At 35.6% G+C, this 16,549-nt stretch overlaps 1 protein-coding gene across 6 annotated transcripts in view; it reads left to right on the top strand.

Moving 5' to 3' along the window:
* PCCA (propionyl-CoA carboxylase subunit alpha) overlaps nt 1-16,549 on the top strand; it is a 353,831-nt gene that overhangs the window by 167,354 nt on the left and 169,928 nt on the right. For all 6 annotated transcript variants that reach the window (XR_003791702.1, XR_003791703.1, XR_003791701.1 and 3 more), the window contains 4 exons: nt 4,078-4,221; nt 5,545-5,619; nt 9,831-9,899; nt 11,644-11,719. Coding sequence is in view for 3 of the 6 variants with exons in the window: in XM_029210010.1 (XP_029065843.1) it covers nt 4,078-4,221; nt 5,545-5,619; nt 9,831-9,899; nt 11,644-11,719 (364 nt within the window). In the remaining 3 variants the exon portion in view is untranslated. The remainder of the gene's footprint in view (nt 1-4,077; nt 4,222-5,544; nt 5,620-9,830; nt 9,900-11,643; nt 11,720-16,549) is intronic.

The following is a 16,549-nucleotide window of genomic DNA, read 5'->3' as shown; positions in this document are numbered from 1 at the left end:
TATCCCATTCAATAATTTGCCTTTGAGGATTCAGAAATTCTAACTTGGATGGGCTTACTCTTTTTTTGGCTTGTATGTGTATGTATTTTCTCTCTCTCTCTATGGCTAGGTATTACTTTTGCTGACTAAATCACAAGATTTATATACTAGAATGTCAGTATATTCATCTCTAATGTGCAATCATACTATCTGGTGGATCCCTCATTCATATGTTTCTTGGAACTAGCACACATTTCTGTTGAATAGGGAAATCATGTATGAAGACCAAAAATTTGTTTGGTGAGCACAGAGTCACATAAGGGAATTGAGTTTTGTATTTTGAATGTTTGTGTTTTGAACCTTTAGAAAAGGCATTGTTTCTAAGCATGTGTTCTATGGAAGTCTCAGTCCATAAAGATAGTCTGCAAAAGAAGGTGTGTGGTGACATAAGTGCTGTACAGTCTCCTCCTAGAGTCCTGAGGCATATTCACAGATTAGTGGGTCTGAGGAGTCTTTTCTTAAATAAGCCTGTTTAACTTCAGGTAACTCAGTGTTTCCCAGAGAGAAGTCACTCAGAAACCTTGTCCCCCACCCCTCCCCCCACATACTAGCCCTCAGAATAGATGTTTATTAGCATCATACTTTCAGAGGTAGTTTTTTCTTCTAGGTTCGACAAGGTAAACTTGTTGGCTTACCAGAGGCCAATATTTTTTTTCTTTTTATAACCGTTTGTTCCAGTTAGCCACCTTTACTTTCCATTGATCTTACCTCCCTCCCTTCCTTTCTCCTTTCCTTTTCTTTCTTTCTTTTTTTCATAGTTCACTAGTTTTATTTTCTGTGGATAAAAAAGGGAAACATTTGGAATATCTGAGGATAAATAACGGACAACAGGCTGTGTGCTCATAGTCATTTTTTTATATCTCTGCATTTCAGAATCTTCCAGGCATTTCATTCTTCTTCCTGGGTTGACTTTTGGGCCTCAAAGTCCTGCAGGGGTAGGTTCTCCAGGCAAGAACAGGGTATCCCTGGCCTTTTGTCTTTAAACACTAGATTTTTATTCAAGGGCTAGAGGATAGTATTTTAATGATATTTTAAAATCATTCATTGATTTATATTTTGGCCTGTCAGCCATTTTGTCTCTTTCTAACCTCTGCTCTTATCTCTTAAGTGTTGAGTTTAACTTGCACAGGGAAACTATGCCTAAATTCTCAGGGATGGGGGATAGACATGGTTATTTAGTCAGTGTTACATTTACAAGATTCCTGATGATAATAATAATACAGGGTCTAAAGGAAATGTTTCACACATCCTGTTAAATAACTTCAGAGTTCTATTAAAATGTATTTAGAAAGATTTCTTTCAAAAATGTTTAAAATTGTTTTACTTTAAAAAGACATATTACTGTTACCTGAAAAATTCAGGTACGTCAGACTATTTTGTATACTTTAACAATACTTGAACCTAAGTGGATATTTTTTAAAAAATTCTTTAATGATTTTGCCTTTAGCAGCTAGTTATTATTTTAGTTATCTACTTACTTTAGTTTGAAATACTTGAAGCTCACTAATTAAGACTGTAAAATGTTGTTACTTTTATGTAACTCTAAGTTGGATTAAAGTGGGTCCATTTTTAGATTCTATTCAATACAGGTCTAATAAACTTTTTTTTCCTACACATTATAGGGAGGTCTTCTAAGGTGAAACAGAGCCTTACAATGAATTTTTGACTGACCAAATCTTTAGACTTTGTAATAATGTATTTTGTAAAAGACAGCAGCTCATAATTATATAGCTGTTTATGTTAACTACGTTCTTTCATATACATTTTTCCACGAGGAAGAACAGGAAGGTCATATCGCCTCTGGAGTGACATAAATTCCAACCCTGCCTCTACCACTTACTATAGGTGTGACTCTGGATTTGCTGCTCCTTCATTCAATGTGTATTTATCTGTCTACTATATAGTATGTACTTTTCTGGGCACTAGACGTAGAAGAATGAAACTAAATCATTCTCTGAGCTTTTAAAAATGTTTTCTCACTTAACAAAGATATGTGGATAGTACTGATATAGAGCCCTTGGGCACATAGTAGGTTCAGCTCTTGAATAGTTATGGTGGTAAGATGCTTTCTTACTTGAAATTTGTTTCTAGCACTAATAGAAGGGCTTTACAATCGTTCCTTTCTTATTATATTTATTATATAGAATCTTGTTTCTTGGGACTTCCCTGGTGGCGCAGTGGTTAAGAATCTGCCTGCCAATGCAGGGGACACGGGTTTAAGCCCTGGTCTGGGAAGATCCCACATGCCGCTGAGCAGCTAAGCCCGTGCACCACAGCTATGGAGCCTGTGCTCTAGAGCCTGCGAGCCACAACTACTGAGCCCGCGTGCCACAACTACTGTAGCCCGTGCGCCTAGAGCCCGTGCTCCACAACAAGAGAAGCCACTGCAATGAGAAGCCCGCACACCGCAACAAAGAGTAGCCCCTGCTCGCAATGCAGCGAAAAAATAAAATAAATAAATAAATTTAAAAATCTTGTTTCTCTCAAAATCATAGTTTGCTTCCAAAAATATATTGATATATTCTAAACTATCTAATAAGATCTTTACTTAGTGTCACATTTATTTTACAAAGGGTCGATGCTTATTTTAGTGATGATTTGTCATTAAAATTATGTCAAAATGTCTTAAAATGTTGAAACTGTAAACAAACTCATAACACACACAGAGCTAATTATGGATCCCATCTGTTTATTTTTACAAAGCTTTTTTTTTAAAGACCATGGCATTGTCTGCTTATGATAAGCTTCAAGATTATTATAATGACTAAGTCCTGTCCTTCAGTTAGTGTAGTTGAAGATGGGAAGACAGTTCGTTTGTTCATTGACCTTTTCCCGTGTCAGAGTGTATGAAATATGACATGTCATGATAAAGACACTATTGTGAAGTGCATTTAGAACATGCGTAATTTTTATGAGAAAAGAAATTGGTATCAAAGCAGCAGATGTGGCCAAAGTTTAATATAAATTTTCAAAACGTATTCAAGGTTTTACATGACAGATTATCTACTCTTTACCAGTGCCAAAGTGGCTTTATTTTAGCTCAGTTAAGTTTAGGATCTTGTAAGCAGTCGATCAGATTTTTAAGGATGTGTATGTCTGTTAGTATTCCTGTATGTCTCTGCATGGTTTTGTATATGTGTATCCCGTGTGGTAGTGTGGAAGGCCAGGGATCCCCATGACAGCATCAGCCAAAGTAGTTACCAGCAGTTTGCTGAGAGAGCAGTGATTTCACTGGCTCAGTTTTGTTACTGTGCATGCTAAGCACTCCCCACATAGGTCTGGAGGGAAAACAACCTGCAGCACCCATCTGCTCGTTTCTGCTATGCTGCCTTGATGTAAGAGTACGCTAGTCTGGTTGCTTGTCAGGACAGGTTAGTGAAAGCATGCAAGTGGGTGAAACTCAGGAGAGATTAGTGCTTTGGAAAATCATAAGCTGCCTCTATAGATGGCATGCTAAGTGTAGCAGAATAGGTTGATGATCAGCCACATTGAGGATTGTATCTAAATATGTAATTTTCAGGTAAGAATTAGTTTCAAAATTAAAAGTGTTAAACATTGTTGGACCACATCTAAATAAAAACTGGGAAAAGTAGTACAGATAGTTTACAAATAATTCTGGGGTGTCATTTTTCTTACCCAGCTTTGTACTATATGGTGTTGATTCTTTAATTTTATTCTCTTAGATCGTTTTTAAGTCAAATATGGGGACTTCCTTGGTGGTCCAGTGGGTAAGACCACCAATCCAGTGCGTTCCCAGTGCACGGGGCCCGGATTTGATCCCTGGTCTGGGAACTAGATCCTGCATGTGTGCCACAACTAAGAAGTATGCATGCCCCAGCTAAAGGTCCCGCGTGCCACAACTAAGACCCAGTGCAGCCGAAAAATAAAATAAAATAAAAAAATTTTTAAATGTCAAATATGATTGAATATTAAATATAATTAACCTATTTTACCCAGAAATTATTGACATTGTTCTTGCTTATTTCTGTTTATTTACCTTTTCCTACAACTGTTGACTGGCACATCTTGGCCTTGCAGGTTGAGCATCCTGTCACAGAATGCATTACTGGCCTGGACCTAGTCCAAGAAATGATCCGTGTTGCCAAGGGTTACCCTCTCAGGCACAAACAAGCTGATATTCCCATCAACGGCTGGGCAGTTGAATGTCGGGTTTATGCCGAGGTAAAATGAATGATGTTGGGAGGAAGGATGGTGGTTGTGTCCTGAGTTATGGGACCACATATAGCTAAACAACAAGGTAAACTTAGGGTTTTATACCTTGTGTCAAGGATTTGATTATGTAATCCAGAAATGAACCAGAAAAAAAGGTTAGATCGTTTTAACGTAACTCAAAATAGTTTTAAAGGATTGCGTTTAATTAATTTTCATGTGTTTTTTTCTGGTTGGAGGAATAGCTACTAATCAGTTTAAGGAGAAAGAAAGCATTAGTTAAATATTGTGCTTGAATGGACCATGGTTTTTGTTTTTGCTTATTTTCAAACCACATTCGAAATGAAAAGGGGCATTTGTTTCTGTGTGTGTTTGTGTGTGTGTGTTTGTGTTTTAAAGAGCTACCTTAGTTACACATCAGTTGTTAATTCAGTGTTTAAACTTTTTCCAACAGTTTTTTCCCTAATAATTTTATCTCTTATGATTATGTAAAAATAACAACTAAAATTTAAATTGCAAAGCTTCAATTCATAGTTTTAATTACGGATTTAACTCAAAAACTCTCAGTTTAATACTTTATTATAATTAATCAGATAAAGCAGTCAACATCTGAAAATGCTTTTTTTCAAATGGTTAAAACAAAAATGCAAGGAAACATTTATACCATCTTTTACTTTTAGACATCGAAGCCTACCTGTAAAATAAAAAACAAATTAGTAGTATCTGTGTTTAAAAATTCTGGAAGTTTTTTTGAAATTTTTTTAAGGATCTTGAGAAATATCTATGGCTTGGTTATATTATATTTTAAGTGGTATTCTTTTCTTTCCTATTGTTATAACACTGAACTTACTATTTATTCTGATCTAAGATATTTACAAATGGAGCATATATCTAGTCACACATGCAAAGTTACTTTTCAGGTCTTTGTTTGAAGAACTAAAATGCTCAAATTTTACCATATGTGAGCTGTTTTGAGAATAAGAAAAACAAATATCTTTAGTGCACTACATTTGTTGTTCTGAACTTGAGTATGTTTTGATGTATCTCCTAGGTTATTTTATTTTTGCCCAAGGCATTCTAAGAAGATTTATAGAAAGTTGGAATTTTACCAATTTCAATAAAGTATGATCAAGGTCAGGCTAAATTCTGGTTACAGTTCTGTTTGATTTTTAAATACATTTCTAAGTTGTCTAGAGTGAGGATAAGACAGTAATATTCTGAAATCTGTGATTTGGTAAATAGGCCTATAAATACTTCTTCATTGTATAAATATTTAACCTTACTTGTGCTGATTTATATTTCAAAGACTGTGCTTCCTGTCCTTTGAACTTTCAGGACCCCTACAAGTCTTTTGGTTTACCGTCTATTGGGAGATTGTCTCAGTACCAAGAACCACTGCATCTACCTGGTGTAAGTCATTAAGCTGTAATATCAAGTGAGGGGTTAAAAATCTTGATTTATGTCACACTTTTATGTTAAAGCATGTCAACACCAAAGGGTGTAAATTGGATGACAAGTGAAATTCATGGGGAATCACAGTTTTTTGTTTTTTCATATTTTGTACTGTATGATGTTCAGGAAAGTCAGAATTCACCTAACAGGGGAAGTCTGGAGACATCTGACTTCTAAATAAATGATAGTTTACAGTGTTCCCAATTCTTCTGAAAATCGTAATGAAGAAGATTCATAGAATCCTAAGAATGGGAAATGACATTTCTGTGTTACAATTTAATCTTTTCAATAAATCTAATCCTGCTTCCCTGTATAGTCAGATGTCAAGAAATCAAGCACAAAATCAGCTCGTTAATCTAAATGGATTAAGGAAAACAAAATGTACCTGTTTCTATTAAGTGTCAAAGACTTTAAGAAGTGCATATTATGTACACCAGTTAAAGAAAAGTGAGCACTGTCCACTGTATCTGTACTTCTTCTGTGTTTAATAGCTGTTCTTTAAATAATTTGTGTTGCGTAAAAAGAACAAGGACGTACCCTTTATCTTAATCAAGGTAATAAGTGCATATATATATATGACATTATGTTAGCTAGTGGATGACAAGGCTGTACCATCTGTGTATATGATCATTCAGTTTGATTACTGGCATGAAGATGGTGAAAGATTACAGGAAGAATTCTAAATTTGAAGATGTTATTGGATATATGATTTATTTCACTTTTTAAATTGTTTTTGCCCATGTGCTTTCTAAAGGGACTTGACCCTTTCTAGGCTCAGAGACTCCATGCTGTGTTCAAAGCCTGAAGGCAGAAGAAAAATTGTAAAGATTTAACAGGCATTATGTGACATTAAATAGCAGATGAGAAAACAAGTATCATAGGGACATATCTAAACTTTTTTTTAATCAAACAAAAAAGTATTAAATAAGAATTCATAATGATCACTCTAGTTGTTAGAAGTTTTCACCATGTTGTAATAGCTAACAGGATGTCAAACATTTTGCCCTCGCAAGTTTTTGCAATTTGCAATTTTCAAACGTGAGACCTGTTGAAAGTACAAGTGATAATGGACAAACTGTACCCCCTACAGTCTTTGTCCCACCAAATCTTTCTTCAATTAATGCTGCAGCAGGAGCTTTATGTAATAACATTTGCAGTTGTGAGCCATCCATAGAAAGAAAAAACAATTAAAATGCCTTAAATGTTCTGCTTACTGCTGTTATTTGCTTGTGTGAATGTTGCATGTCAGCTAAATGGACCAAGGAATAGATAAAGTGATTGGGTGCGGGAGAGTGCACACTAAGCTTTGTCTATCATTATTGCTGGGAGCAATCAAATTGATGTCAGCAGGACAGTAGATGCGCTGACAGCTGTAATTATGTATCTCCATGGTGATCACTTTTGGCCTGTCATGGAGGCCCATGAGTCCCCTCCCTTGGAAGCATTTAATCAGATTGGGCTGTCACTTGTCAGGTAGACATGGCGGGCTGGGAGTTGTGCTGAGGGGGAGAGGTGAATCAAGAATGAAGGGTGGGAGCTGGCTGATAGTTTCACAGGGTCCACTGTGTGAAGAAAGACATTTAAATTATGCCCGAGGTTTCCGAGCAATGGTTTGAGACTCATACACAGGTGCTTGGGTGGTGGTGGTGGTAGTTTTTCTTCCTTGCCTTCTTAAACTAGATTAGTTTTAACTCAGGAGACCCTTTGCAGCTCTTAACTGTTTTTGATCACAGGAATACATACTTCAGAGTTAACTTCTGGTTTGTGTTTTTCACATTCTTCTCTAAGCCTCCTATTAGCTTATGTGGCAAAGATGAAGATTTTCTTACCTTTGACCACTGTATTTTGTAAATTTGTTACTTTCAGACTGCAATTTTTTTTCTGCTTAGAAATTTGGTTACAATTCCACTTGACTTTATTCTTAAAGCTTTTAGTGCAAAAGCTAAAATATATTTTTTGGTATAGGCTTTGTTTCAGTAGAGGAATGGAGACTTAATTTTAATTCATTTGTTAGACATTTTTTTGAATTCTGATTATCATTTGGAAAAAGCTGCATAGACAGCAAATTGTAAGTCAGTTTTTCATGCTTTGTTACAGTTTTAAATTGGAAATGTTGATTTGCTTATAGAAAGATATGTGTTGATTATATTTAATACATCTTTATTTTACCGTATATATTTTTAAATTAAAATGACATACCGTCTGTGATGATAATTTTATTAAACAACAAAGACATAGTTATATCTAAGAGCCCTAGGTAACTTAACTTTTAGGGTGGTGTTATTCAAGGTAACTAAAGTTTTAAGTTACTATAGGAGAATGTAAAAAAATATTCTTTATTGTCTGTTATTTTACTAGTGGGTTGAACATCAAAGTTCCACACTAGCTTTGTAGCAGTTTATGTAGCATATGTTTTAAGTCAGAAGTTTTAGAACTTGTACCAATCTCAGTTTTAAACACAGCTTTAGCAAGCATGCTATGGTTTTAAATAATACATGGTGGTAAAATTAGCTCTTTAACTTTTTGCTACTACAATTTAAAAAATGCAAGTTCAGAGATGTCTTTTCTGTTATGTAACTTGATCACCAGTTGTCATTTTGGGGCAATTTAAATGTGTCTAGGAGGTAGATTATGATATTATTGCTTTCACAGCTGCCCCATTAATTCTTTTCTAGTTTTTATAAACACTGAATTTCATAGAACTTCAGTTGATGTCCTGAAGTGTGTTTTCAGAAAATAGAAAGCCAAATATGTGTTTTAAGTGCACTGAATGATTTTCATTTAGAATGAAGATTTTCATATATGAATATGAATGCAAATATAAATATCCATATTTTTTCATGAGTTATTTGCAAATACAGAAATAAAAGCATTCTGGGTATGTGACAATGTTATCTTCTAAAACCTTACAAAGAGAATAACAGTAGTATGATTTTTTTTTTTAAGAGAATGAAACTGTGGCTTATCTTTTGATGTCATCGTATAATAAAGCCATCATCGAACCCTCATGTGGATATCCTAGACAAGAGGTTCTACATGTGGTCCCTTGATAATTGCCTAAATTAAAATATTAAAGGCCTAACAGCCGCTGTGTTGACCTTTTTCTGCCTTGCTGCAGACAGATGAGCTGCTGTTTATTAGGAAGGCTTCTTCCCACAGGTGAAGAGCTATGTGAGCTTTGCTCTTCTCTTCCCACCCCTTTGCCATGTTGGGCATCAAAGTCCTGCTGTTCTAGCAGCTTCCATTAAATTCTTCTATCCTCAAACCCCCTAGGACATGCTGGACTATCTTAACTATTTTGATTAGCTTTTAAATACTTCAGATTCCAAAACTTAAGCACAATAATTTAACAAATATTTCATCCTCAGCAACTGCTCATTTTAAAGTTTTACATGGCTAACCTCTGTGCCTTACTGCTGGTATCAAACAGGGAGATGAAAACAAGAATCAGCGATGTACTAACTAACTTGTTGGCTGGTTAACAGCAATCAGGTTTTTCAAAAGAATATTTTGAACTTGTGCTATTTTTTTTTCCCCCGTGAAAATCACAAAATCAGAACTCTAATTGGGGCTGTGTCCTTACAAAGGAAAGCCATGAGAAAAGCTGTATAAACATTAAAGTCTCGGGGGAGTAACAGTAACAGAAAAAAACTCACATTTTACAGTTGAGAGGGTGAGGCAAAAAAGGAAAGTGTTACAGACATGAAAGCCACAGGACCAGTGTTCCTATGGAGCTGATGAGCAGAGCTCCCAGGTCCTGCTGCATGGCTTGACTGGGGTCCGCACTGGAACTCTCGGAAGAGTAGAGTGGGGAGTGTGATTAGAAGGGGCATCGTTCATGCTCTCCTTCAGTTGGAAGGCACCATCAAATAGCTACAAACACATCCCACTAAAGTGATGTATAAAGTTTTGTTTGTTTGTTTGTGTTTTTTTTTGCTCTTTCTTAGTTCCTTCATTTAGTGGGAGAACAAAAAAATATGTGTTGTACTGTATAATAATAAATCAAGATAGTTTGGTCTCTCTATATTTTTAGATTGTTATTCTACTTACTGGAAGCTGAAATGTTATTTGAGATTGAAATTATCCATCTGTTTCATGGAAATTAAATTTGTTGTTAGAAAGATAGCTTCACAATATGAACTTTCTTTTCTTTTCTTTCTTCCTCCCAGGTCCGGGTTGATAGTGGCATCCAACCAGGAAGTGATATTAGCATTTATTATGATCCAATGATTTCAAAAGTTAGTTCGACTTCTTAATGGTTTCTTTCAGTTTTCTTCTCAAGAGAAAATGGACATATATAATTGAAAAGTCTGGGAAAAGAAAAAGTCTGGAATGGGTACTTTATCTGAATCATGTGCTATAATTAAACAAATAATGGTGGCCACTGATGGAAAAGTGAAAACTGAGCAGCTTTTCTTTCTCTTAAGAGAAATTTCGACATTATGTTAGTTGGCAACACTCCCTCCTCCCCAGTGAAATCACCCCATCACCCCATCACCCCAGTCGCCACAGTAACAAGCTTAGCTAACCAGTGGCACCAACCCAGTCCACTGCAGGGAGGAGTTACGTTGCTTTCTGGCCAGTGAACATTGTCCAAGATGAAAGTATGAATGCAGGTGATGTCAAGGAGTTGAGGTGATAGGCTGTGTTTGTTAAAGGACTTTTCACCTTTTCAGTTTTTATGAATTACTAATTACTTATGTAGATTTAAGATAATTAAATTTTGTGTAAGACTATAAGATGTCTTTTTGCTCCCTTTTTGAAATTTGACTTTCCAGAATATGTTAACCAGTCTACTTAAAATTTTAGATCTTTTGACATTTTCAAATCTTATGATCTTATAAAGTGTAAAATTCTTACTATAGTGGTTGAAACTGGATTTTATTTAGAATATCCTATTTTTTCTAAAGTGATAGACCCGTATTGAAGGATGACTTCTTTACTAAAACCCCTATTTCTTTTTCCTTTTCTTTCTTTTTTTTTTTTTGACCATGATGAGTGGCTTGCGGGACCTTAGGTTTCCTGACTAGGGACTGAACCCAGGCCCCAGCAGTGAAAGCTCGGAGTCCTAACCATTGGACCGCCAGGGAATTCCCAACTCCTATTTCTTAAGATTTTTCTTTCTTCCAAGTGTACTTTTTTATGTAGTTGTAGTAAATAACCCACTTCTTCATTTTTCTTTTTTCACTTAAGTTTTTATACTAATATTGTTAAAGTGAACTTTAGGTATTTTGTTTGTTAGAGAAATATTATTTAATTAAAAAATAAAAAATACAATAAAATATTATAGATATAGGGTTCCATTTTTAGATGAATACATTTCTGTTCAGAAAAATGGTCTGCAAATTAATTTTCAACCTGGCTTGATATTGAACAGCTAATTAAATGTACCAAAAAATTGGAAACTATAGATTGACTAACATAGTAACCAGAAAAATATTTTACGAATAGTTCTTATTGCTAATTTATAAAAGCTCTAACACATATAAATAGGCACAAAATCATATAGAACAGTAAGATCTTTCTGTTTTTCCAATATAAGAACCCTTTGCTTCTGGGCTATATTATGTGTAAAATTAGCTATTCAGGGCGTCATACTTGAAGGGAGAGAAAAAACAAATCTTGCCTAATCCTCCACTATCCCAGATGTTTATATCCCATCCTAAATGTTCACAATTTTGATATCTTTCGTCTTAAATTTTTATATGCTTGGTTTTGTTACATTTTGGTTTACCTCAAATAGCTCTTTTCTGTGATAGTGAAATCTCGGAGAAAAGTCTGAAATAGCTTGATTCTAATATTTGTTTACTTAAAAAAAATCTTAATTGACATAGTTTGTACTAAAAACTGAACCACTGTGAAATTTCAAAATATTTTCTGGAAATCTGTTATGAAATATTTTAATTTTTACTAGGATGAAATGTTTGACTTACAGATAGATTGATCTATATCTATATAAACTGTTTGTTTGCTTGCTTTTAGCTAATCACATATGGTTCTGATAGAAGGGAAGCACTGAAAAGAATGGAAGATGCACTGGATAATTATGTTATTCGAGGTAAAAACAAACATTTGAGGTTATGTTATTATACATTGAGTCCAGGTCTAGAAAACAGCTTGAAGATTTATTAGAGAATTCGCTAGAACATTTGCTTACTATGAGTTTAAATAGAAATAAAAGCTTGAATTAAACTGACATACTAATTAAGAATAGGTATTTAATTTTCTGTAGCAATCATATACTTTCCATATACATCTGAAATTAAGTTATTTAATTAAACTTATGATTGATGACTTTTCCTGGATGCGCATTTAGTATTTTATAGACTCTTCATTCTGGAGTCTTTTATTGTCTAGTGCAGCTTGACAGCCAATTTGCTATATTATTGTCTTTGTGTTTTTGTTTGTATAGTTTTGAAGTTTGAAACTTAAAAATGTATGGAGATTTAAACCATAGTGACCCACTTTTGACTACTTTGAGAGTAGAGGGAATGGCTCTTTGCTTCTTTGAATTAGAGCAAACTATAAAATATTTTCTAGCAAATGCAATTCTCTTACCTCACGTACATACAGGATAATTCTAACGTGTAACAAAGTGTGATCCTACAAGCCTTTAGGCTGTGTAGTGATAATGGTATTAGGAGGAGCCATTAAATTTAAATAATTAAAGTTATACTTATTTCCCTTAAGGAGTGAATTACAGTATAAATTTTATTAGCAACTTTCATTAGTAATGAAAAGATCATTTTACTTTAGCCCAACATAAATTAACATCAGCTTCAGAATAATGGAGTTTAATATCAAATTTAAAGTGTGAAATATAAGTTCACTTTGAATTGTGAATGAATAGTGTGGGTCTAAGAACATCCGTAAGAAAGACTGGCTGTGTAGTTTGGCTCTTTTCTGGCTCACTAAATATAGCAGTGAGGCTGAGAGGCTATATTTTGGAGGCTGAAAGGGTGGGACGGTGGTGGAGTATGACTACCCAGCCTGTTTCAAGCCCACATGGAGCTATTCTGCAATTTCAAAAAGCCTCCTTTTGAGTGGATACAGCCCGTAGGTCGAAAGTCTTGACAAGTGACTGCAACTTCGTGAGAATTAGAAAAAGTGCTCTGTTCTCTGGATGTCTCCAGCCCTGAGACAGGGAGCCCAGCTTAGCAATGGAGCATGTCAAACCCTTACTTTGCCCCTTTGACCAACTTCCTTTGTGCAGTGAACAGTTTGGACAATAGCGGCCCAGGACAATTTAGTGACTCTATTTTTACACATCTACCTTGCCCTGCTAATTTTCATCTGTTGGTAGATAAGTCATGCAATCCTCACTTGTCGTCGTGTTTTCTCTTCCAGCTTTTCTTTTGTTAGGTCAGGAGAACTTTCTTCCCTCCCTTCCCTTTTACTGTCACCCTCTTTTCTTCCCATCTGTTAATTAGTGATGGTGATTATATCTAATCTCATGTGCTAGTGATTCACCTCCATCCACGAAAGGAAAGCTTTCAAGTGAACCTAGGTGTAATTTTAAGAAGTACCATTAACATCCAGAGCCTCTTAGAATTTGAAAATTTCCCTTCACATTCTTTCTGGCTATTTCTCTAGCTCCTTTTTAGCCTTAACGGTAGAGTATTTTCTGGTTTTATAACTCTGCTGTGTTCTACCATAAGCAGCAGATGCATATTTTAGCTGTACATTGGTTAAGTAGGCCTTGAGAGGTTTATTGCCCTACGGAAATAATATTGCCACAAAATTATTCTTGTGCATGTTTGGAACACACATCTAATTCGTGTGTGTGTGTGTGTACGCGCGCGCTTAACTATACATACATACGTAGACATAAACAAGGCACTTGGCAAGATTATTCCCAGAGGCTTTTAAAGTATTTGTAAGAGTTTTCTATATGTTCCCCCTGCCGCCCCCACCCTATCATTGAATTTTTTATTGTGGTTGTTGAATTATTAGTTGGTGGTTAATTTAGGTTTCATTCTAATGAGCTTGAATGGTAAATTTATGAATCTGAGATAGTCAATCTGAGTAAGAATATTTTGTCGTGTCATATCTCTATTAAACTTTGATTTGGTATAACATAGTGGCATGGTGTATGGGCAGTTTGTCAAAATATTAAATTAGCATTGGTTCCACCTAAAAGTTTTTCTTCTACTGTGTCTGGCTTCTGAAAGGAATATTCTTTTATATTTACAGAATACACCTTCTTTTTTTTTTTTTGTGATACGCGGGCCTCTCACTGTTGTGGCCTCTCCCGTTGCAGAGCACAGGCTCCAGATGTGCAGGCTCAGTGGCCATGGCTCACGGGCCTAGGTGCTCCGCAGCATGTGGGATCTTCCCGGACTGGGGCACGAACCCATGTCCCCTGCATCGGCAGGCAGACTCTCAACCACTGCGCCACCAGGGAAGCCCCATATATATATATTTTTAAATGAACATGTTTTCCACTAATTTACTTATTATACTTTATGTATAAGTACACAAGTTACTATATTTTTTAATTCAGTGACTTAGATACAAAGTAGGCTTGCTATTATTCTCCTAACTTTAAATGTATCACGTGTAAAGCAAGATATATTTTACTGTGCAGATAGATTTTTCCAGGCTTGGTCTGAAATTTCTACCTTTCATTTACTGTGATAGAATAGAAAGAAATTAGACAGGCCTGGATTCATATCCTGTCCTGGATGCCATTTAGTAACTATGTGTCTCTGAATCTCACACTCCACATTTAAGAGATAGAGTGCGAGTCTCTGCCTTATAAATTAGTGGTGAGGATTAAATGAGGTTCGGTATGTAGAAGGGCTTGGCAACAGTACTGCCTTGTAGAGTTCAGTAACCTTAGTTCCCATCTTCTTTTCTCCCTCTCTCATTACAGTTGCAAAACCACAGGTTTAAAAACTGTATGTCATAAATCATTATCAGTCAGTTGGTGTTATGTGAAATTTATTAAACCGTGGATAAGCCATATTGAAAGCCCATTTTAGGCCATTCCCAGTACTGTGTGCTGAGTTATATGGTTTCATTGCCCCCTGTTCTACTGCTTATTCAAAGCATTTACCATAACTGTAATTAAAGCATTAGTTGTTTAATTAATTGCTAAATGTTGGATTATCCCATAAGAGTATTAGGTACATGAGGGCAGTGATGGTGTTTATCTTGTTTATTTGTGTATTACTGGTGCTTAGCAGTTCCTGATACATGGTAGGTGATTAATAAATATTTGTTGAATGAGTGAATGAATGAGTGAGAGATACTATCTTTATTTCAGTTTCTAGTATACTTGGTATGGAAAATACATAAGATAAGTGTAATATAAATTCATAGGTGCCATAATAGTGGAGTGAAAAAGTAGAGTGGGAATTCAGAGGTGGAGAGGGTATCTTTCTTTTCACACCTCTCCCTTTTTGTCCTTTGAAAGTAATGTGAGTACTGCTTTAGGACTCATAGGTAACTCTTTTGAGAATATTTTACTTGTGCTTCCTTAAAACGACTCCTCAGAGGAGCAGTATTTTTAAAAAGACTGGTAACTTACCGTGTTGGTGAAGTAAAGGTGATGGGCACACTCAGGCATCTCTGAAGTATGACCTACTGCTGTCTTCTGGGAAAATAAACTGGCACTAGGTGTTAAAAGTACATGTCCTTTCACCTAGCTGTTCAGTTTTTGGGAATCTACCCTATAGTGTTAAAAGACTGAATTGTGAGATGCTGTTTACAAGGACATTTACAAAAGCCTTGTTTGTAGTAGCCAAAATTCTGACCAGCCGCAGTGTCCACCAAATGGACATATCTTCATTATAAAATACTGTGCAGCTGTGACTTGAAGTCCTGTCTGTATGTATTATTAAAGTAGAAAAGCAGTTTGGAGAGTAATGCAAGCTTTTAGTTAAAACCTTCTTGTCCTAAAATATTTTTAGTTATGTTTGGATGAGCACAGAGAAAGACGTGGATATATACACATCATATTGAAATATATATTATTTTTTTAGCTCAAAAGCAGGAGGTGGTTCTTGATACATAGCCCCCAGACTTTTAAATTTTAGGCACTTTCAAACCTAGAGAAAAGATGAATGGATAGTACTTTGCACATTGGTACACGCTTCATCTAGATGAATTGTTAAACTTTTCTACATTTGCTTTTTTACTCCATCTCTTCCTTTCTTTGTCTTCTCCCTCCCCTTCACCCTTCTCTCCTGTTTTTTCCCCTGAACTATTTGACAGAAAGTTTCAGACGTTATGACATATCACTCCTAAATACTTCAGAATGCATCTTAAGGGTAAGATTATGTTCCTCCAAAACCACAATACCATTATCTCACCAAAGGAAATTAGCAGCAATCTCATCTAATGTACTGTCCATACTGGAATTTCCTCAGTTGTTCCCCACAGTGTGTTTTTTACCTGCTTTTTAGCCCCAGCATGGTCCAATCAAAGTTTATATTGGTTATGTCTCTTTATTTTCTTGCCCTCTTTGTATGTCTTAACATTAACTCTTCAGAAGAGTCAGGGGCAGTTGACATGTAGAATGTCTTACATTCTAGATTGGAAGTTTCAGTATTGGCCCAGAGAAGGCACTTGGGAAATAAGCTGGAAAGATGGGGATTGCTGTTGGAAAGTGATGTATTTTGAATTGGTGATTTTGAAAGTGGTGCAGTTACTGAACACTAGGTGATTTCAGGGTGTGATTATGGGACCAGGTGGCTAAAGTGGAAGAACAGATTATTTGACATGAGATCCTAAGAACAGAGCCGAGATAATGTTGTGTGGATCATCCACATGGGTGGTATGAGTTAGGAGCAGAGGGAAGGTCATGAGTTGGGTAACATAAATTCTTTAGAGAGTATTGCACTGTGGCAAGGATGTTGATAGATGACAGAGAATTGGAGAAGGT

Source organism: Monodon monoceros, unplaced genomic scaffold (genome assembly GCF_005190385.1).
Source record: "Monodon monoceros isolate NGI ecotype Baffin Bay Population unplaced genomic scaffold, NGI_Narwhal_1 Super_Scaffold_8, whole genome shotgun sequence".
NCBI lineage: Eukaryota > Metazoa > Chordata > Mammalia > Artiodactyla > Monodontidae > Monodon > Monodon monoceros.
This window is presented reverse-complemented; position numbering and strand designations above follow the sequence as displayed.